The sequence below is a fragment of the Eschrichtius robustus genome, chromosome 1 (assembly GCF_028021215.1).
Source record: "Eschrichtius robustus isolate mEscRob2 chromosome 1, mEscRob2.pri, whole genome shotgun sequence".
Lineage (NCBI taxonomy): Eukaryota > Metazoa > Chordata > Mammalia > Artiodactyla > Eschrichtiidae > Eschrichtius > Eschrichtius robustus.
This window is the reverse complement of record NC_090824.1, coordinates 169183879-169206708: the sequence shown is the minus strand read 5'-3', so window position 1 is coordinate 169206708 and position 22830 is coordinate 169183879. Positions and strand designations below refer to the sequence as shown.

The 22830-nt window shown below is 48.4% G+C and overlaps 1 protein-coding gene across 1 annotated transcript in view; it reads right to left on the bottom strand.

The window, feature by feature from the left end:
• The window catches only part of APBA2 (amyloid beta precursor protein binding family A member 2), a 126209-nt gene that overhangs the window by 53605 nt on the left and 49774 nt on the right, over window positions 1-22830 (bottom strand). The window contains exon 3 of the mRNA XM_068538127.1: window positions 12523-13513. Within this exon, the coding sequence (XP_068394228.1) occupies window positions 12523-13473 (951 nt within the window). The 5' untranslated portion in view covers window positions 13474-13513. The remainder of the gene's footprint in view (window positions 1-12522; window positions 13514-22830) is intronic.

The window sequence follows — 22830 nt, the reverse complement described above, 5'->3', positions numbered from 1 at the left end:
AAAACAGATTACGACTCTCTGAAGGCTCAGATGATGCTTAGTATTTTTTAGCAATAAAGTACTCTTAAATTAAGGTGTGTGCATTGTTTTTTCAGATGTTATTACACACCTGATCGACTACAGTATAGCGTAAGCATAACTTTTAGAAGCACTGAGACATCAAAAAGTTTGTGATTTGCTTTATTGAGACATTCACTTTATTGCAGTGGTCTGGAACCAAACCACAGTATCTCAGGGGGTCTGCTTGCACAGGAAGGAAGCCGATTTGTCATTACTGGGGGCTAGAAGGAGGGGAGATTGGGGACTGATACTGCCAAATAAGTATGGGGTCTCCTTTTGGGGTGATGAAAATGTTCTGGAACTAAATAGTGGTGGTTGTACGACACTGTGCTAAATGCCATTGAATTGTACACTCTAAAATGGTCAAAATGGTAAATTTCATGGTATGTGTCTATAGCTACAATTTTAAAGTAACAGGGAAAGAAAGAGTAAGCAGAGCGCTCGAAAGATCTAAAACACACTGCCTCTGCCTTTGATACCCTCTTCAGCTCAGCACTAGACCCCTGCACGAAGGTCACAACCAGCTTATGCAGGACCAGCCCTCCTGAGGGACGCAAAGGGCAAGGGGAGGAGGGTGGGCCGGGGGAAGGAGGCAGGCCACCCAGACAGCAGCAGCAGGACCTCAGACACTCCTCTCTCCCGGGCACCAGCCTCGCACCTGGGATGTCAGTCGTATTCCCTCGTGGGGAAGGAGGGAGCCCCATCACTGCAGGCACAGCTACAGAAACGGGGAGTGTCGTGTTTGATTTAGCTCAATTCTCAAAGGAGGAAAGCTCCATGACCCCTTCTGCATCCGTAGCTGGGGGCCAGCAGGCTGCTTTTCCCACGGGTTCCACCAGCTTGCTACAAACACCCCGGCCCCCGCTAACTGCAAGGTGAGAAGCCCTGTGTGAGCAGTTTAACGACAGCGACCCTCCAAAGTGAAGAGCAATCTCTTGGCCTTATGGCAGGCTCCGGCCGGGGGCTCCTGGGAGCCCTGAGACCCTCCTTGTTCCCCCAGCTGCTCCCCACCCTCAGCCTAGAGCGCACCCCACACACATTCTGTGAGAGCGAGCATGGCATCAGATAAATGGATGACACTAAGGCACCCAGGTCAGAAGAAACCAGATGACCATGCTAAGTCAATGTTCGAATTCCAGCTCCAAGGCACTTCCCATATTTAACTCCCACTTGTCTATAGAGACTGCCCTTCCCAGCAGGGAACTGCCAAGACCAGCTCTCTGTTCTCACGATTAGGGAAGGAGTTCTCCATTCCAATCAATCCTATTAGTCCTGAATAATAAACAACTCAATGGAACTGCCTATGGCTGCCAACACTAAGTCCTATGACTCCTAATTTGAAAAACAAGTTTAACCAGCTAATGTGTAAAGGAGATCCCAAGCATCCAGTAAGCTTCTATTAAATCTACCTGCTCAACTGTCATGAATATGCAAAATAGAACATCTTGGTTTCCTTAAAGTTGAGGATGAGGAAAGAGAGTATTTTCATGGTACATTTGACAACATATTCTTCTTTTAATGATAGTAACATGGTATGAGCTCAACCATTTTACATAACCCAGTGGTCTGCATGACCTATGTGAAAGCCCAGCAGGATTAATAATCTGGTGTCCACCACTCCTCTGCCCCTTCATGGGCTCAGACTGGCTCAACTTAGTTTTAGATGATTCAAATTGGCTCAGGCCAGTTAATGAGACAAGAGCCTTTTCTTTCTTTCTTTTTTTTATTGTGGCAAATATACATAAAATAAAATGTATCGTTTTAGCCAATTTTAAGTGGACAATTAAGTGGCATTAAGTTCATTCACACTGATGTACAATCATCACCACCATCCGGCCACAGAACTTTTCATTATCCCTAACGGAAGCTCTGTCCCCTTTAAACCCTAACCCCCATTCCCCCCACCTCTATCCTGGCAACCATCAGTCCACTTCTGTCTCTATGGATTTAATTAATCTAGGTACCTCACTGGGTGGAATCATAGAGGATTTGTCTTTTTGTGACTGGCTAATTTCACTCAGCATAGTGGCCTCAAGGTTCATCCCCGTTGTAGCAGGTGTCAGAATTTCCTTTTTTTTTTAGGGCTGAACAATTTTGCTTTGTATGTAAAAGTCTTTTTTTGGAACTTGATCATTATAACTGTGGTGCAGAAGAGAAATCAATCTTCCCACAAATACTGTAAAAATTACCAGGCCATGATCTCTGAATATGGGCCAAACGGCCCATATTTCAGGTGACTTGGAAACCTTTGGCTTAATTCATCCGATTTCATTTTTCTTGGCATTTAAAAGAGGGTTGGAGATTAAATATTAATAAGATATTAGGCAAGAAAAACCTCGGGCAGCAATTCCACTTCATGACATCTCCCGTGATTTGCAAATCCAATGCAGCAAGAAGCACCCTGACCCGCCACTACTCTTGTGTCTGGAGCGGGTTTTGAGGACTGGTGAATGGCTAGACTATCCCTCCTTTCTTGAAATTAACATTCATATTTCTAAAAGTGACCAGCATGCTATCTTATATATACTTGGGTCCCCGTGAATGAATAAACGAATGAATGAATGTAGAAGGGAATAGATCACAGCAAGGAAGAGCATCTATTTTCAATGACTAGAGAAGAAAGCAGCAGCAGAAGTAGCCAGAGGAACTCAGAAGTACCCAGAGACCTGGCTTGGGTGTGGGGTGGTCTGGGCCTGAGCCCTTCTGAGGAAGACACTTGGGTGGGTGAGTCTGTGTCAGTGCATACCCCTCCACAGCCAGAGACCCAGAAGCTCTGGAAGTGAAGGTCAGGAACAGAGGTCTCCCAGCCAGCACCGAGGGCTGCTTTGAGGGGAAGCGTGAGATCCAAAGTCTAAGTGGGAAGGGTGAGGGGAGGGACAGGGCTGCACCAGAAGTCAGAGTGGGCCAATAGGTCCCAGAGGCAGAATCAGAGGCCGTTTGCAAGTGTTCGGGCCAACGAAGAGGAGGATTGACCAAGGAGGGCAAACAGGCAACGCCCCGAACAACAACCTCCCTCCTACCTGACATGGTGCCCCGAGCACTGTCCTGAGAAGTAACCCCTCGGCCAAAGTCTAGCGCAGGCTCGCTGACCTGCTGGCCTGACTGCACCCAGAGCGGGGCAGGGTGGCCAACCGTGGGGCAGACCCGGCAGTGCATCAGCACCAAGGACAGCACACTGCCAGCTCTTAAGAGGACCGTTTGCTGGCTGTTGAAACCAACCTGAGCAGCCAGGCAATGAGATTCTGCAAGCCCAGATCCAAGCATCCTTCAGCTCCAGTAGTCTGGGCCTTGGCTTGGTCTCAGGTGGAGAGACCAGCTTCTCTTCTGTGAAGGCTGCCTGTGGTCTTGGCAGGGTCTGGAGTCCACGCTAGGCCCTGGGGTGCCATCCTGTGCCACACCCCCTTCTCAACCTTTCTGAGCTGTGCTTAGTCTTCCTGAGCTGTCCATGGTATTATCTGATGTAGGGTTGGGAGCTATTCTTGGTTAGCCTCCTATTACCACAGTGCCGTGTCTTTTTTAGTAACTGATTAGCATTGACCGCTATCTGAGTGCTTTGGGGTGCAAACCCCATGACTGCCATCGCCAGGCTGTTCTATCTCCGAATCTCGTGCTCAGCAATGTGGTCTTTCTCCCTGAACAGAAGTTGTTACTATATATTCTCCCATGGAGCCCTGCACTTCCTGGGGAATGTCATGTGACTGACTGATCTTGTGGGATGTGTCTTGAGCCCCTGGCACATGTTGGGGATGGTGGCGGTGCTGCAGGGGCCCGAGGATGGGAGATGCAGGTGGGGCAGCGCCCTGCCTCAGTCCCCCACCCGCCTCTCTCCTTCCCCGAAACCTGCCCTGGACACACACCACTGGCAAAGCAGTGCAATTCGAGTCAAAGCAATGCAATCCCAGCTCCACACGTGGTGGGCACCCTCTCCCTGCTGGCACCTCCTCAGATCCCTCCCTGCCTGCCCTTATAGACGCTCCCCACCCATCCCCTGTGCTCCCACACGGGAGCCTCTGCCCTGGCCATCCACCAGAGATGCTCAGGGCCCTCCCAGTTCCCGATCCCCCTGATGGCCCTGCTCTGTCCCTCTCTCATCAGCATCCTCAGTCCAGACCTTCACCTTCCACCGGTCCTCCTTCAGGGCTCTGGCCCCCGTCACAATCCCCAACCCCACTGCATGCTAAGGACGCCCGTGACCTCCACGTTCAGCCCGCCTGGTCAGCTGACTTCCCAAAGGCCCCCTCAAAGTCCCGGGACCTCTCTGCTTATCACCCATGCGGGAGCCCGTCCCCAGGAAGCCTGCAAGGGACTCACGGGCTGGGCAGCGGGGTCTCTGCTGATCACCCAGGCCCACCCGGATGGATGGGGAGTCTCTGCGTGTCTGTCTCCCTCTAGAACGAGCTTCTCGATGCAGGCTTAAGTCACTTTCATCTCTGCACCCCCAGGGCCTGGCACATCGTAAGTGCAGTTTGCACAGACTGCGTGGGAGGGCTCGCAGACGCCAGCCAGCCCAGGAGATGGGGAGTGGGAATTATGTTCAGAAACCCCGGGTAAAGGAGGGACGGCATTTGGAATTAGTGAGAGACCGGTGATCTGGAGCCCAGCTCATCTGCCTGGAAAGCGGGGTTCTCACTTAATTTTCAATTCAAAATCGAGTGTGAGAAAATCAGGGCACCCTTGGAGATGTGTGGCTGCCACCCCGGCCCCCCAGATCAGGGAATCCAGAGCAGAAAGGGGCTGAGGATGCCACCAGGAGGATGTGAGAACCGCCCCCCAAGAAATCCCTGCGGGGAGAGGGGGCACCTGAAGAGGGCCTGCAGAGAGGGGGGAGCCTGAGGGCACCTGGGGAGCTGCTCCCACCCCACCTGTCACCCCCGCCCATCAGGCCCCACCCATCTCCACGGTGTCCCTGGTCAGTCCCATGTCTCCTCTCATCCTGCCTCACCCTGCTGGCTTCGTCCCTCCCTTGATGTCACCCCAGAAGACGGGGACATCATCTTGCTCCCTGCCCAGCCCAGCACGGTCCCAGCTGCGTGCAGAGCCTCACGTGACTGCCTCCCCCACCTCCTGAAATTCCCACGGATGTAAGACCCGCATCCTCCTCCTCACGGCAAGCGCTCCACGCCCCTCACCGTCCATCGCCATATACTGATCCAATCAGCTCTGCTCCCACAGCCCCGGGAGGCATGTCCAGAACGTTCCAGAGCCAGGAGCTGGTGCAGCGGAGTGAGGTCCAGGCTTCCTGGCTCTGCCATCTGTGCTCTTAACCACTAGCCCCAACTCTCTCGAGGGTGGAAGGGAAGGAACCTTCTAGATTACCGTTAGGGGAGGGGCTTTACACGAGTTTTCCCAAACAATAAAGACAGTGTTTTAGAAGCCCCGCTTTAACTAGATTTTAAAAGCCCTGACGCAATCCCAGATTCCTGCCAGATGAACTGCTCCATGAAAATAACAGCCACCTCTAGTCACAGGTCCTCAAGAGGCTTCATAAAAATCAAATCAGGGCATTGCGCTGACTCAGCAAATGGGCTCCAAGAAATCAAGTTTGGGAGCTCAGGCAGATCAAGCGAGGGGCTTAGGATGCCGAGGCCTGGATTTCGTTTTCCAGGGCAGTCCCGGGAATTAGTGACAGCAGGCGCACTGCGCGGGGAGGAGGCTGGGGAGGGGCACAGGAGCCCGGGGACCCTTCCATGCACCCTCCCCATGAACAAAGGGACGTCCAGGACCGATGCCCGGGCGGGCAGGCAGAGGAGTGGGGACGGCTGCAGAACTGGAGCAGGGCTGCAGGAAGGAAGAGGCCAGCTGCGCTCCACGGAGGCCTGGGGGGGTGTAGAGGACCTTCCCCTGTCCCGCCATGCCCCTGGACACCCCTCCCCCCTCCCCCCCCCCCCAAGCCCTGTCCTCAGCACCTGCCCGAGGGCTCTTTCTCCAGCTTGTTCCGACCTGGGGGCCAGGTCTGGGCAGACTGTTCCCACCCGGGCACTGTGCAAGCACCAGGGCCCCTGGCACACCTGCTTCCACCTGGGCACCAGCAACCCCAGGATGCTCTTCTCTCAGCCTCTCAGGGCCAGGGGGTCCTCTACAAAAAGCAGGTGCTCATACTTGCTTCATACGCCGCTGAACAAGGCACGTGTGAGCCCAGAGAGAGCATCACGGTGCCACCCCCCAACAAAGGGCAGACCGAGGTTGCCCCTGCCCCTAATATTCCCCCTCCCTATTTGGTGGCAGCATTCCTGCCACCATCTCCAAAGGTCCTGCATGAAGCAAGTCTTGACTGAACGCCAATCACAGCAAAGGCGTCCACACAGGGAGCAACGCTGAACACTCGTGCGTGTGATGTGGCCTCGGGGCCCTGGATCACACCTCCCTCTAACTGCTGTATTGACTACGATGTATTGATCTTTCTTTTTTCTATTGTCAGAGGGCTCTTTCTAGAAAACACTGGCTGGGCTGATAATAAACAGAAATCATGAAAACCCCAAAGAATCAAAACACGCCTTTGGTTTGCCCCCCAGACATGCGGAGCCGCTCCACATGGTGGTCACATAAATCTGAAGCCTCCAACTCCATGATCACTGAAGCCCTGATGTGTACCCAGCCCACAGGGGCACGGAGGGCCAGGGAAGGTTGCAGTCCTAGGAATCTACAAGGCCCAGAGGATGGAGAGTCTCTGAAAGAAGTTCGGGCACAGAGCAGGGGTTTCTGGAGAACCTGATCTCACAACAGCTATCACAAGCGAGTCCTTGCCAAACACAGACGCACAGCAGGGACCACAAGAGCCTGTCACCCCAGGCACCCCGAAGACCCACGGAACCACGATCTTTGGTGCTGGACAAACATGCTCTTACCGTGCCCCCAGGAGCACGGGGGGCACCCCTCTTCACAGGAGGTGCACTGAGGACTCGCCCGGTCCCCCTAAGCTGTGACACCAGCCCGGGTGGGGTCCTCCCTCCACACTCCCGGCCTCGCTGCCAAAGGGCAGAGGACCACCCTGGCAGGTGCAGAAACGGCCATTCTATCTGGATATTCAATATGCATCTGGCTGGACCCAACTCATGCATCCTTTAATTGCTGTATGTAAAAAAAGAAAATCAATATTTCATGTCACCAAAGTTCAATAAAATTAAGAAAAATGCCCCATGAATAATCTCTACTTGATTGATTTGATCTATGGCCTGAGCCCTCATGAAGTCAGGACGTCACGACAGTTTTACAGGCCGGAGGTCTGGTGTCTGCCGGTCACCTTGCTGGTGCCAGGACACACTCGCCGAGAACAACAGAGCCCGTCAGGTCTCGTGATAACGAGTAAACAGACGACAGGGCAGAGGAAACTCACCCACACTCACCCCCTCGCTGAGCTCGGCATCACCTCTTCTAGAGCTGCCCAGGGTCACAGGCGCGAGCCTTGCCCTAACAAACTGTTCAGCCCTCACACTGTGTAACCATGGATACAGTACTGACCCCACACAGGTCTCAAAGGCCTCATCTGTAAAATGGGAATAACCCTAGTCCCTACCTCTTCCGGTTGCTCTAAGATTCACTGAGATCACACACACAAAGCCCTAGCACGGTTTTGGCAGTCACTACCCACACCGGCGTCACCTCCACCGTCACCCAGGGATTTTCCACAAATGGCAAAACAAGAAACATTAAATCCTCAGAAGCCACGGGTCCCACAGGTGACAGAGGTGACAGCTTTCCCACCACTGTGGGTTGATGGTGACCATCCTGGGACTGAGCCATACGGGGAAAGGTCTTGGGATGTCACATGGTCTGGCCCTCTGCCCCGAGGATGTGCATCTTCGGCTGGTGTATTCCTGCAGGGAGAGAAAAGGGCTTGAGGCTCCAGAGTGTTCAGGAGAGGCGGGCGGAGCAGGGCTGGGGTGTCTTCGTCGCTGGGAGTCTGGGATGAAGGCGGCACCCATGCGAGCACGGAGGGGATCTCTAGGAAGGGGAAGGCTTTGCAGCAGAGTTTCTCAAAGTCATTCGCCAACCCGATACAGTCAGCTCTCCTTGTTCGTGGCTGTTATGTTCGATAAAGTTGCCGTGAACCCCTAATGAGGGGATCCTGGACCACCGTTCCCAGGGGAAATACAGGATGAGGTTCCCCTGAGCCTCTGGTCCCCACATTTCATCAACCGATCCATACATGACCTTGTTCTATGTATGTTTCTATTTAAAGACACCTTATTTACCATGTGTTACTCACAAATAATTAATTATATCCAGTATATATAATAAAACACTAGCTGAGAAGAGTTTCACATTTTCCTGACCCGGGATAACAAGACTGTCAATTTCGTTGACTAGGGTTAGGGTTAGGGTTTTCAGCCTTATAACAAGATGTTTCTTAATGGGTGGTCATCTCACAAATCCACAAAGTTAGCCACTTTCCCATCACTCCCTCACACACTGCAGATGTTACTCCAGCACTCTGTAGAGCAGCCCCAGGTACAGATCGGCAAATTCTTCTTCCTTTTTCTGAATGTACCATGTTGTTATTTGTTAACACTGAACTCACGGCCAACAGCTCTGTCATTCACGCCTGAATGAAACACCTAACAACACGTGTTTTTCTCCAAAAGGCACGTCTCAGCCTTCTTGCACTTAGGAACACTAGACAGCACTTCAGCACTGCACTTGGGGGTCATTCTACCACCAGCCACAAGCACACAAATGCAAAAGACATGGCACTAAAAGGACCACAAAAAGGACGCTTTTTCATAGTACGAGCTGAAAGAAGGCAGGGCGTCTCCTTGTTCAAACTTAGCTGGGAACGGGCCTGCTGAATGACTCAATTTTTCTGCCTGTCTGTGCATGTCCGAAAAGGACTGCATAAGTGCCATGGGTATAGATTTTTAAGGTTACAGATAAACTCTAGTGAGTAGGCAAATTCACAAATACGGAATCCATGAATAATAAGGACCAGGCACACCTTGTTTACAGAACACCTCTACGCGGATGCTTCGGGGAAATCCTGAGAGGCAATTTGTCTCTTCGATTTGAAAACTTTTTGTTTTGTTTTTAAATTAATTTATTTTTTGTTGAAGTATAGTTGATTTATCATGTTGTGTTATTTCAGGTGTACAGCAAAGTCACTTGAGTTATAGATATATTCCTTTTCAGATTCTTTCCCCATGTAGGTTACTACAAAATGAAAACTCAATGCTGGAATTCTACAATGTCACAGGGCAAAATATTTTTTGCCTCTATTTTCCAAAATGTCCTCAATAAACTTGCATTGATTTGAAAAAACATTTTTGCTGTAAAAACACTCACACGCGGGTCTCCTCTGTTCCCCACGATCACACCCTAGCTTCCTGCAATGCCAAGTCCACCTCCTTCAGGTTCTCCAGACCTGCGTGCCCCTGTGCAGACCTCTCAGTCTCCTCAGAGCTGCATGGGGGCAGCTCTAACTGCAAACTGGAGGCTTTTCAAAAGAAAAGAGGCTAAAGAAAAACATCTGCAGCAAAAAATAACATCTGTGGTGCATGCATAAAGTGCTGCTAGGAAATGGAAAAGCATCGAGACCCCAAAAGATAAAAGGCACCAAACATTCATAGAAGAAAAAAAAAGTATCAGACAAGAGGATCATGGGGAGATGGTCAGCATTCATGCATAGCCTGGGAATTTATCCTCAAGTGATAAACCCAAAGGAGGAAAACCTGCCTCCCTCATACAAAGAGGTCTGTATAGTCTCGTATATAAAAGAAAATGCCATCCGCAACCTGCACGCTCCATGGCAGGGTATGTACGGACAAATCAATTAGGTGGCCCATTGCCTGAACTTCAAAAGCTGGCAAAAAGGATCATGAAAATGATATGACAACACGGAGCGACATTTACAACATGTCAGATTTTAAAAGCGGGATGGCAGAATCACACGTGGGACCACGATGGCAGCTACAGACATTGTTTATGCTCTGTGCCAGAGTCTGAGAAGGTGGGAACCACAGTCCCATTTCTAATTCTATTGTAATATTGTTGCCCATACAGCGACTGAGTGAAGTGCTATTCAGCACTCTTAGAAGCACCCACGACATAACTTTTCGAGCTTTGAAATGAGGGGAAGAAAGGAAGGATGCTATCTATGTACTTCTCCTCCAACAGGAGTCCTCCAAGAATTGCTTCTCAAACTGCATGTGGCATCTTGCTAAAATGCAGCCTTAGCTAATAAGGACCTACTGTATAGCACAGGGAACTCTACTCAATACTCTGTAATGACCTATATGGGAAAATAATCTAAAAAAGAGTGGATATATGTATATGTATAACTGATTGACTTTGCTGTACAGCAGAAACTAACACAACATTGTAAATCAACTATACTCCAATAAAAATTAATTAAAAAAACAAAACAAAACGCAGCCTTGGCACTGGCAGTCCTGGGCCGCCGGTGCTGCGGGGCCGTGGACCATGCTTTACAAACCAACAGTCTAAGCACCGAGGTGGCTGACGCTGCCCATTTCTCCCTCAGGGGATTTCCACCACAGCCTTCACTGCGTGCACAGTACTGGGGGGGCTGGCGTGGGACTCAGGAGCACCCTGTGCACCTGTTGGGGGCCACACGGCCTGGATATTCCCAGGGTAGAAGGGGGTTCCTTTTAGAAAGGCAGGCTGCGGTCTGAAGCAAGGAATTGCCAAACTTCCCAGGGAACTTCCTTCTTTACACACAGACACACGCAGACACACAGACACACAGAGACACACACACATATCTTGCTTTCAAGAGGGTTCCTATCACCAGCGGGTCTACTTGATCAAATTCCAAAGTGTTCTTCATCTGGATGGGCCATTCGGGTCTACAAGACGTGACGACCCAGCCAGGGCAGAGCCCTCAAGAGGAGGCCAGTTTCTTTGGGGGCCCTCGTCTGCCCTGAGCTGGGAATTGCCAGCCTCTCCCCTTGATGGAATTAACTTGTGAATGAATGAGTGAATAAAGCCAGAAAAGCTAGGCAATAATAAACCAGCATAAATGAGCCTTTCCGGGGTCTTGGATAAGAGCATTTGTTTCAAGGCAACACTCTATTTGGGGAGAAAAGGTACCTGCCCTTCCACCCAATGCCACGTCTGAAGAACAGACCTCCTCTGGGCCCCCACCTCCACCCACTCATCCACCCCCAGCCCTCCAACCCAAAGGGCTGCATTTTCACTCAAACTGGCATGTGGTTTAAGTAAAGCCCAACATCAGGTCTTGTCCACTCCCCACCATGTGCCCTAGAGATCACTTCTCTTGACTAGAACTCTGTCCGGGCATTATTTGTCCTGGCGAGGCTCAGCATGTCACCTGCCTTGCGTGGTCCACATCGACCTGCGGCACCATCGCCGCTGCTGGGTGGTGAGTCCAGCCCTGCCAGGACTGCAGAAGGACGGCAGTACTATTCCCTAAAGCCCAGACCTTAACCCCAGAGCCGCCGCTATTGTTGGGGGGCTCCCCCCACATCCGCTAGCGCACAGCAGTTTCTTTACACCCCAAAGCCCCCAGCACACAGAGAACGGCCTCAAATGACAGGAACATCCTGAAAGTGAAGTCTATTTATGTTTAACGATCTTTAAAAAAAAAAACAAAAGGCATCAAAGGGAAGTTCCAGAAACCTACAGTGAGTCAATAGGACTTGTTGCCCAAACACGAGCTCTCACTATCTATACTTTTCAAATGCATGAATTCTTCTGGGAAAAAAATAATATTAATGAAGCCTTTAAAAAATATGAAAGCAGTTCATTCTCATTTGTCCACAGATTTAGCCAAATAGAAGTTCCTTTACATGCGTCTAATATTCACATCTTTTTATATACACTGAGTTTTTTTTGAAAGGCAGCTTGTCAAAAGTGTTCATTAGAATACACACTTATTTTGCTATAATTAAATGAAAATACAGTTACGCTTAAACCCACTGGCCTCATTAGCATGCATCTCTTCTCCAAGACTTTGTCAAACCTTCAAATAATTATTTGCAAAACGGTTATTTACAGCTAATCGCCCATCATGCCAAGGCCCCCAGGCTTTCAGAGAAGTGTCACCCGATACAACCATCCCCAGTGAAATGCACTCAGGTCGCTGCCCCTCGACGCTAGGCTGCCCCCAACCACCGGCCGCAGCTGCCTGCACTCGCCAGCAGCCCCGCATCCTTGCCAATGTCCGGCCAGCCTGAAGAAACCCCCTGGTGAGGGGCAACCGTCACAGGGACCACCCCCACGTGAGCAGATCCAGGGCAAGCAGACTAAGACCCAACCTCTTCTGGGTGGGCTGGGGTGTCTCCTGGGAGCCCTGGTTGCCAATCAGCCTTCCACCAGATTTTCTTGACATTTACTAAGGCACCTGATGGGTGAACAGGAGTGGCTGGGCCATCCACACGTAACTGAGGGAATGGAGAGCTAGGCACGCCTTCTGATCTACAGGTTACAGCAGCACCTTTGCTCTCCGGGCCCTTCCATCCCCTTCCCTGGGGACAGCCAGAGTCCTACCTGCTCTTGGGGCCACTTTGGCCTCTCCTCGGGAGTCCTGGCCTTGGTCTTGAAGCTCCTCTGGGGGTCTGCGGGGTGCTTGGCCTCGGGAGGGAGGTTCAGGGACTTGGGCCTGCCCTCGTGTCTGCTGGGGCCGCGGCTGGCCTCGGCCGGCGGGCCGGCCTCCGAGGAGTCCCCGGGCCCCGGCTCGGGCGCCCGCAGCGGCGCGTGCTCGGGGCTGGCCTCGCCGGCACTGGTGATGCTGCTCGTGCTCAAGCTCATCTTGATCTCGGCCACGATCTGGTCGATGTCCTCCTCCTGGTCCTCCAGGTCCCCGTCCCCGCGCCTCGGGCGGTAGGGGGATGCGCTGCCCTCGTTCCCGTTGGCCTCAGCGGGGTAGTAGTCCTGGTAGGCCCCTTCGCCGGGACAGTAGTGGACGCCCTCTTCCTGGTCCTGGGCCTCCAGCATAGAGGCCTCAAGCTCTGGGGTGGGGAGGTGGCCGTCCCGGTAGCCGGGGCTGCCCTGGTCCCCGCGGCCGTGCGGCTGTGGGCCCGCCGGGTCCGTCCACTCCTCCACTGCCTCCTGGCACTCGTCCGTCTCCAGGTGGCGCGCGTCGTGGGCCAGGTAGCCGTCCCCGTTGCAGTCCGTGCCCTGCAGGTAGCTGTCGTCCTCGGGGCAGTAGCGGATGTAGTAGGTGATGCCTTCCTCTTCCTCGGGGAGGCCCTCGTCATAGTCCTCCTCCTCGGAGGTGTTGTTCACATAGTCAGAGCTCGAGTCCCCGTCGGGGCTGTGGTCGTGGCCGCCCTGCTCGGCGGGCGCAGGGCTCTCGGGCCGCAGGGCCGCCAGCTCCAGGCCCTTGGGCACGTACTCCTCCAGGGGCAGCTCCGCATCCTCGCTCTCGGGCTCCAGGCCCGGCCTCGCCCTGTGGTCCAGCATGCTGCTCGCCGTGTTCTGACGTTTCCGGTGGGCCATGGCGGGCAGTCACGCGGCCATTGTCACCAGGGGGCAGCCACTGTGGGGAGGAAGGGGGGACAGGACAGTCAGAGCCCGAGAAGCACGCCCCGCCAGCGCGGTTTACAGCAGAGCGATGTAACGCGAGTGTGTTCAAACGACGTGACGCCCCCACCCCAGCTGACTGGTGTGTCAGGACCAGCGCACACACCTGCCAAAGAGAGAGGAGGACACCGGGGCTGGAGGAGCAGGAGGCCCCGACGACCCCCAGGACGCCTGCTGCTTTCCCCCCAACTCCCCGCTCATTCGTGACTTCCCTCACTTTGTTTTTCTTTTTATTTGAAGTATAGTGGATTCACAATGTTGTTACTTTCAGGTGTACAGCACAGTGATTCAGTTTTATATATATATTCTTTTTCAGTCTTTTCCACAACAGGTTATTACAAGATATTGAATATAGTCTCCTGAACTATAGAGTAGATCCTTGTTGTTTATCTATTTTATATGAAGTAGTGTGTATCTTTTAATCCCAAACTCCTAATTTATCCCTCCCCCACCCTTTCCCCTTTGATAATCATTAGTTTCTTTTCTATGTCTGTCTGTCTGTTTTTGTTTTGTAAATAAGTTCATTCATATCATTTTTTTTAGATACCACATATAAGTGATATCATATGATATTTGTCTTTCTCTGACTTACTTCACTTGGAATGATAATCTCTAGGTCCATGCATGTTGCTGCAAATGGCATTATTTCATTCTTTCTTATGGCTGAGTAATGTTCCATTCTATATATGTACCACATCTTCTTCATCCATTCGTCTGTCGATGGGCATTTGGGTTGCTTCCATGACCTGGCTATTGTAAATTGTGCTGCAATGAACATTGGGGTGCATGTGTCTTTTTGAATCATGGTTTTCTCAAGGTATATGCCCAGTAGTGGGATTGCTGAGTCATATGGTAATTCTATTTTTAGTTTTTTAAGGAACCTCCATACTGTTCTCCATAGTGGCTGCACCAATTTACATTCCCACCAACCGTGTAGAGGGTTCCCTTTTCTCCATACCCTTTCCAGCATTTATTGTTTGTAGACTTTTTAATGATGGCCATTCCGACTGGTGTCAGATGGTACCTCTTTGTGGTTTTGATTTGCATTTCTCTAATGATTAGTGATGTTGAGCATCCTTGCATGTGCCTGTTGGCCGTCTCACTCATGACTTTGAGAAGATGCTCACTGATTGAGGAGCCCAAGTGACCAAGACAAGTGGTCGTAAGATCAGGTTATTTACTCTCAAAAAGAAAAAGAGAAGCTTTCATTCCAAAGACATGATGAAGCCAATGAGCAGGTGCCCTACCCCTTCCAAGTTGAAATCCGCTGCCGCTCGAAGCCCATCTCAAGTCCCCCCACCCCCCTCGAGCTCGTCCCCCACTCCCCAGCACACACAAGCCTCTGCTTCCTCCTTACTCCAAACGACAGCACTGACCGGATTTGCCAGGAGCCATCCAGGCCGAGTGCCACACAGAGACACCGGACATGAGCCTGAGCCTCACAGGCTCGATGGGGTGGGGGCCCAGGAAGGGGGACACCAGAGGGAGGACCACCAGCAGAAGGGGGACACCCAGGAGGGAGCAAAGGACGCGGCTGCTGCTTACGGGATGTGGGTCACGGCACCGCCAGGCACCGCAAAGCCCAAACTGGGAGGGTCCTGTACCCCACCGCCCAGGACCCTGCATTTTATCCCACAAACCATGCAGCATCATTGGGCAATCATCAGCAGGCACGTGACACAGGATTTCTCTTTCGGCCCCTTCGGGAGACACTGGGAGACAGGCGGCTGGAGGAATGGAGACCAATGGAAACACCCTTCCCGTCCTCTAGGGAAGTGAGAGGCTCACTAGTGGCCGTTGTCACCACAGCACCACTAGACGCTAAAAGATCCACCTCACTTCCCCAGAGCAGCCCACGCGCCTGAAAGCGGGCCCACACCAGGAAAACCGTCACTGAGATGCACCCTGCAGGGTCTGAGCGTCCTCCCGAGTCACCCCATCCCCCAAACCCTGAAACTGACGGGCCCATTCCAGAGATCTGTTCCTGGTAGACAGCAAGGTGTCCAGTGTTCCCTAAAATACAGCTGATCAGAGAGGATGCACCAAGAGTACCAAGCATTGCTGTACAGCAGATTTCCCACATTCACAAAGTAGAGCCAACCGCAACAGACGTGCCACCTGCTGTAGGAATGATACAAGGCACTTGGCAAACACTCTTTTGGACACAATCTCCAGGAAAAGCCTTCCTCAAAATGGTCCCTAAGGTGTGTATGGAATGCGATGGCTAAGGTGTGACCAGATTCCTATGCCTTGGAAGCCAGGATGGTGGAGGGCCAATGGGGCTAGTGGTTACTTGCACAGGAGCATACGGGTCCCTTTTCTTTGCAGAGGGCAGGGCACAATCTCTGTAGCATCTCTGTAGCTCCCCAGGGTCTGACACCAGGCCATGCACACTGCAGGTATTCACATCCTTGTCAAAGGATAAACCAAGGTACACAGTATCTCTTACTATCTTAACTTTGAATTCTGTGTCATCTGCGGGGGACAACATCTTACGTACACCTAGATGTGTATGCCCACACCTATATACAACACCCTATTGGCCAATATAAGACTCAAGGACTAAAGTATATGGTAACATAGAGCAGATCCTGATCCTATTAATGTTACCCAAGTAATCTATAATTTTTAAATTTATTTTATTGAAGTATAGTTGAGTTACAATGTTGTGTTAATCTTTGTTATACAGCAAAGTGATTCAGTTTTATACATATATATGTATGTATGTGTGCATGTGTATATATATGTGTGTGTATATATACATATATACACACACACACACACACATATATATACACACACACGCACACACATTCTTTATCATTTTCTTTTCCATTGTGGTTCATCACAGGATATCAACTATAGTTCCCTGTGCTATATTCAACAGCAGGACCTTGTTTATCCATTCTACATATAATGGTTTGCATCTGCTAATCCCAAACACCCAATCCATCCCTCCCCCACCCCCTCTCCCCCTTGGCAACCACAAGTCTGTTCTCTATGTCCATCAGTCTGTTTTTGTTTCATAGGTAAGTTCGTTTGTGTCATATTTTAGATTCCACATATGTGATATCATATGGTATTTGTCTTTCTCTTTCTGACTTACTTCACTTAGTATGATAATATCTATGTCCATCCATGTTGCTGCAAATGGCATTATTTCATTGTCTTTTTATGGCTGAGTAATATTCCATTGTGTACATGTACCACACCTTCTTTATCTATTTCTCTGTCAATGACATTTAGGTTGTTTCCATGTCTTGGCTATCGTGCACAGTGCTGCTATGAACATAGGGGTGCATGTATCTTTTCAAATTAGAGTTTTGTCCAAAGTAATCTATAATTTAAGGCTGTCCCAGCCAAAATCTCAGTGGAATACTGGGGAAACCTTGACCTAGTAATTCTTATGTTCATTTAGAAGAACAAACTTGTGAAAATAGCTGGGAAAGATCTAAAAAAGGAGACTGTGAGGAGAAATTGCCTTATCAAGCATTTAACTATACTCTAAAGTCATGGTAATTAAAATGGCATGGTAGTGTTGCTGGACAGACAGAAATGGTATAGATGAGAAAGTCCAGAAACAGACATACGTTCACGTAGGAATGTAGTCTCTAGCATGTAGGGTGACCAGCCATCCCGGTTTGCTGGGACTGAACACAGTTTCCGAGGACACAGCACTTTCAGTGCTAAAACCAGGATGGCTGGTCACCCTAAGGTATGTGGAAAAGAATAGTCTATTTGGTGAGGGGTATTGGGATACTTGGGCTGCACACTGGAACCACCTGGGGAATTTTACGGGTACTCACACCTGACATTCCAAGTTCATTGGTAGAGCCGAGACCCGGCATCCAGGTTTTTAATGTGTACAAAATTTGAAAACCACTGGGATGATTGTTTGGGAGGAAACTAAGCTGCTCCCTACCTTCCACGTGTATGCTTTTCAGATGGGCTAAATATTTCAAGATAATAAAGGGTTCCAGATAGTGGCCAGATTGCCTACTTCAAGGCGAGATGTTTGGCCTCCCTCATGGGAAATCTGCACTCCTTGCAGCTGGGGATGGGGTGCAGCTCACAGGCCCAGGCAACGTCGGAGAGAACACACTTCCTCTGGCTCCAGGTGGCATGCACATTCTTCCTTGAAGCAAGCAGATTTGGCCGAGGACAACCCACCTCTGTCCACTCTTTAAAAATAGAGGATCCTTCCTTTTCTTGCCTCAACAAAAAAATCCAGGTGGCCAAGCCACTGCTGCCAGCTTGCTGCAAAATCATCTCCCACTCTATTTTCTACTGCCCAACAATGATGAAATTTTATACACACAACATTGGGTCTTTTCACTCAAGAAATATCTCCCCATTTATTCAAGTCTTAAATGTCAACAGCACTGTGGGTTTCTTCATAGCTGTAGACATGTCAGAGGAAGCTGATTCTAAGACATATTAGTTTCTGTAGCCATGGGGAATGGATATTCTCTCCTATCATATATAGCTGACTATTGTTGGTACATAGAAAAAAAAAATCCCTACTGCTTTTGTATTATAAGCCCATTTTTAAATTCCAATAGTTTTAGTTGATAATTTTATTCTCTTTTCCAGCATTTTGTCTGGCTGCACTGCACTTCCACAGTTACATGACAGTGGTGCTGAGGCATCCCTGACTTATTCCCAATTGTAATGAAAATGCCTTTACTTTTTAACCAGGGCTGGTCCAGGGTAAGGCAGGCATGGCACTCGCCTCGGGTGCAAAATTTAACAGGGCACCAAAAAAACTCAGGAATCAAAACAGATACGATGTTAACGGAATACTTTTAAAAAATCAAAATTTAATGGAAAAAAAATCCACAATGAACAAAATATCAAAATTTTAAATAAAGATCGGTATGACTTATTTTTTTCTTTTTGCCTCAGGCTCCAATAGGGCTTAGCAGGCCCCTGTGAATGATCTAGTTTTTTAAGAGTTTTCCCCATTAAATACAATGCTGTTGTTGGCTTTTCCAGAGTTTGATGGTGCAAACCATTCTGTGTTCCGTGGATACAAATGGAAGGACCTGCGGTGGCCTCCCAGGAGGGCAGCCGCGTCTTTGAAGGGTCTGCAGAATTACATCAAACCTACAGGGGCACTATTAAAGATGAAGACAGAAAGTCCTTGTTTAAATTCAGACCTCCACTTACTGTCAGGCCTTTGGCAAGATATTTAATGGATGAATGGCCTTCCCCTCCTGGGAAACTGGAAATGATGGCCCTGCATGCAGGGCTTGAAGTGGGTTAAATAAGAGAGTAACCCACACTGGCCTCACTTCCATGAACACTTTTTTTCCCTACTACATACAGGGAATTGAGGAACATTTTAAATGACATTTGAAGGGAGAGAATGCAGTAGAAACTCTCTATTAAGTATTATTTAATGGCTACATGATATTTCCTGGCCCAATGGACATTATCTAACTCTTCCCCTATTGAACACACAAACTGTGTTTTATTTTTGTATAGTAAATGTCTTGATGTTTCCCTAAGGATATGCTCTACACCATTTTCCCCGCTCCAGGGCTTTTACCCAGGACCCTTTAAAACTTTTTTTTCAATCCAAGGTCCAGGTCCTCAGAAAAGGCCCAGGAGGGGTGTGGCCAGAAGAGCATTCACCACCCCGACAGTGGGGGGTGTAGGCAAACATATTGAGGGCCTCTGCTTCTTTATATATACTTCTTTTTTTAATTTTATTGAAGTATAGTTGATTTACAATGTGTTAATTTCTGGTGTACAGCAAAGTGACTCATTATACACATATATACATTCTTTTTTATATTCTTTTCCATTATGGTTTATCACAGTATATTGAATATAGTTCCCTGTGCTATACAGTAGGACCTTGTTGTTTATCCATCCTATATATAATGGTTTACCTCTGTTAATCCCAAACTCCCAATCCATCCCTCCGCCACGCCCCCCCCTCTTGGCAACCACAAGTCTGTTCTCTATGTCTGTGAGTCTGTTTCTGTTTCTTGGATAAGTTCATTTGTGTCATATTTTAGATTCCACATATAAGTGATGTCATATGATATTTGCCTTTCTCTGTCTGATTTATTTACTTCACTTAGTATGATAATCTCTAGGTCCAACCATGTTGCTGCAAATGGCACTATTTCATTCCTTTTTATGACTGAGTAATATTCCATTGTATATATCTACCACATCTTCTTTATCCATTCCTCTGTTGATGGACACTTAGGTTGCTTTCATGTCTTAGCTGTTGTAAACAGTGCTGCTATGAACATTGGGGTGCATGTATCTTTTCAAATTAGAGTTTTCTCTGGATATATATGCAGTATTGGGATTGCAGGATCATATGGCAACTCTATTTTTAATTTTTTGAGGAATCTCCGTACTGTTTTCCACAGTGGCTGCACCGATTTACATTCCCAGGAGGTCCTCTGCTTCTGATTAATCATATTAAAGATAAATCCTTCAGAAAAGACTACCTGGAAAGCAATTCAAATGTTCAGGAGAAGCACAATTATCTGCTATGCATCCAAGGAAATGAGGCCCTGTGTCCATACTCAATTAATTCTAGAACGGCTCATGAATCAATAAAAATGCAGCCCCTGCCTCGGTGCTCACCACTCTCCTCCTGGAACATCCTCATGAGATGTGGGAAATAAAGGCTCATTGTCAACAATAAAGGGTTCCACTGTCCTTATTCTAAGCCACATTTTTCTTCTGCAAGAGGAAACAGCATTAGTCAGCTCTTAGAAGAGGTGAAAGACAGCAGACCAAGATGAAACATAGTGATGCAGGGGCCATAACACAGGCTGGGTTAAAACGCTACCTTACAAACGAGCTATGGACTCAGTCAAACTGTCGCTGCCCCCAATCTTGTTCCCAGTTGGGTCTCCCATGTTGTAAAGATAATATTCTTTTTTAAAGATAATATTCTTTTTTTCCTTCCAAATATAACACAGTTGCTTTGACTACACACAATATGGGTTAAACAGTCCTGGAGTACACCTGTACAATCAGCTCAAACATCCCAGACAAGAGTCCTTGAATAAGGATCTTGCTGCAAGGTCACAGACAACCACGAGCTCTGAAATTAATTAATCTTCAGAATTCTACAAGAGTTAATAAATTAATCTTCAGAAACCAGGATGACATCCAACACTGTCACACAAGACCATACCACCTAGCTTGGGGTCACAGAGGGGTGTGCTTTTTTGAAAAATGTCAGTAAGAACGGCAAAAATGTTGAGCACACACCAAATCTCCAGGAGCCGGATCCCAGTTAAGCCAATGTTATTAGCACATCCGTAAGACAATTATGCAGTGATTAAAATATTTACAAAGAGTGTATTGCATAAAATGTGCTGTTATAATTTATTCACAACCAAATAAACATAGAACAAACTGTGAAGAAATGCATTAAAATCCCAGCAAAAGGTTGCCTTTGACTGATGGGACAATGTTATTCACTTCCCTCCTTTCTTCATTTCTGAGTGTGGTATTTCCACAGACAAATAATAAATAAAAAGACAAGTGCCGTGGAGTGTGAGCCCTCTGCAGCCACACCTGTCAGCGGGCTTTTCTTCAGAGGAAGGATGGGGGTCTTAGCATCCCTTGAAAGAGCCCCAGGGCATGGGTGGGCATGATTTGTTCCATCTGGGCTTTCGATATGCCAGGATATCTGTCCCACCATGTCCTACTCTCAGAATGAGCAAAATGGAATGATCCGTCCCTTAAATACGATTTTTAAATGCTGTCAGCCCTTTACCAATAGCAAGTCTCCAGGAGCTGCTATTTTCAACATCCCACAGTGTAATCTACACCTGTCACCCATGTTCATGCTGCAACGTACAGCAATTTGGCACCCAAGGAACTTCTGGGACGGCAGATATTTGCTGTTCTTATTAGTTACTCCTAACAGTAATAACTTAATTCTCTCCCATGAGAACAGCTGGAGATAGTGGTGACTTACCAAAGTCAGCCCCTGTTCCCAGTCGCCTTTAGGAAAAAAGCAAAGGTCCAGAAAAGAAGGCAATTAAACAAAACAAAACATTACCATCACTGACCTTTTTCTCAACATGCTTGAGAAGGGGCCCAACTTTTGCACATGCCAAGGCCTTGTGCTAAGAGGGACATTGCCAAGTGCCCTTTACCAGCTCCATCCTGGTACAAGGAAATAGACAGCCTCCAGGGAAAGCAGACAAGACTCCAGGGAAAAGTGTATTTATTTCTGCTGGCTGTCCTGTTATTTTCATATTTTTCTAGTCACTTCCAAGTGCATACATCACTGCGAAGATTTCAAATAAATCTCATTTTATTTATGGGCTGATTTGTGTCTCCCACAAATTCATATGTTGAATCCCTTAACCCCCAGGACCTCAGAATGTTACCTTGTTAGGAAATCGGGTCATTGAAGACCTAGTAAAGATAAGATCATTAGGGTGGGCTCTAATCCAATATGACTGATGTTCTTATAAAAAGGGGAAATTTGAAGACAGACACACAGGGAGAAAGAACGCATGTGACGAGGAAGGCAGAAATCTACAGGGTAGGGAAAGATGGGCAATGCCAGAAGCTGGGGAAGAGACACAGGACAGACCCTCCCTCACAACCCCCAAGAAGGAACCAACCCTGCTGACACCTTATCTCAGACTTCTGGCCTCCAGAGCTGTGAAACAATGCATTCCTGTAGTTTATACTACCCAGTTTGTGGTACTTTGTTACAGCAGCCCTAGCAAACTGATACAATCCCTAAGGATTCAAAGTACACCACTCAAAGGAGTTCCCTTGTTTTTCATCTTCTGGAGAGTTCTCCAGCATGTAATCAGGGTGTGTTTGCACTCTGGCTCTAACCATTGTTTAAGCTATTCAAGTTTCCTTGGCTTTCCATATAAATTCTAGAATCATCTGGTTGATATCTTTTTCCTTTTTTTTTTTTTTAATCCTGCTGGGAATTTGATTGGGAGTGCATCGAATCTATACGTCAATTTGGGGAGAATTAACATCTTAACTATACTGAACCTTCCAAAGCAGAAACATGATCTATCTTTCCATTTCCTTAGGTGTTCTTTGATTTCTCTCATCAGTATTTGTAGTTTTCAGCATACAAATCTTGCACACGTTTTGTTAAATATAAACATATTCCTTTTCTCTTCTTTTGGTGTATTGTAAATGTTCATGTTTTCTTACTTTTGCTTTATTGATATAATACAGAAATATAACTGATTGTTGTATAGTGACCTTGCTAAATTCATTTATTAATTCTAGGAGCTTTTTGTAGAT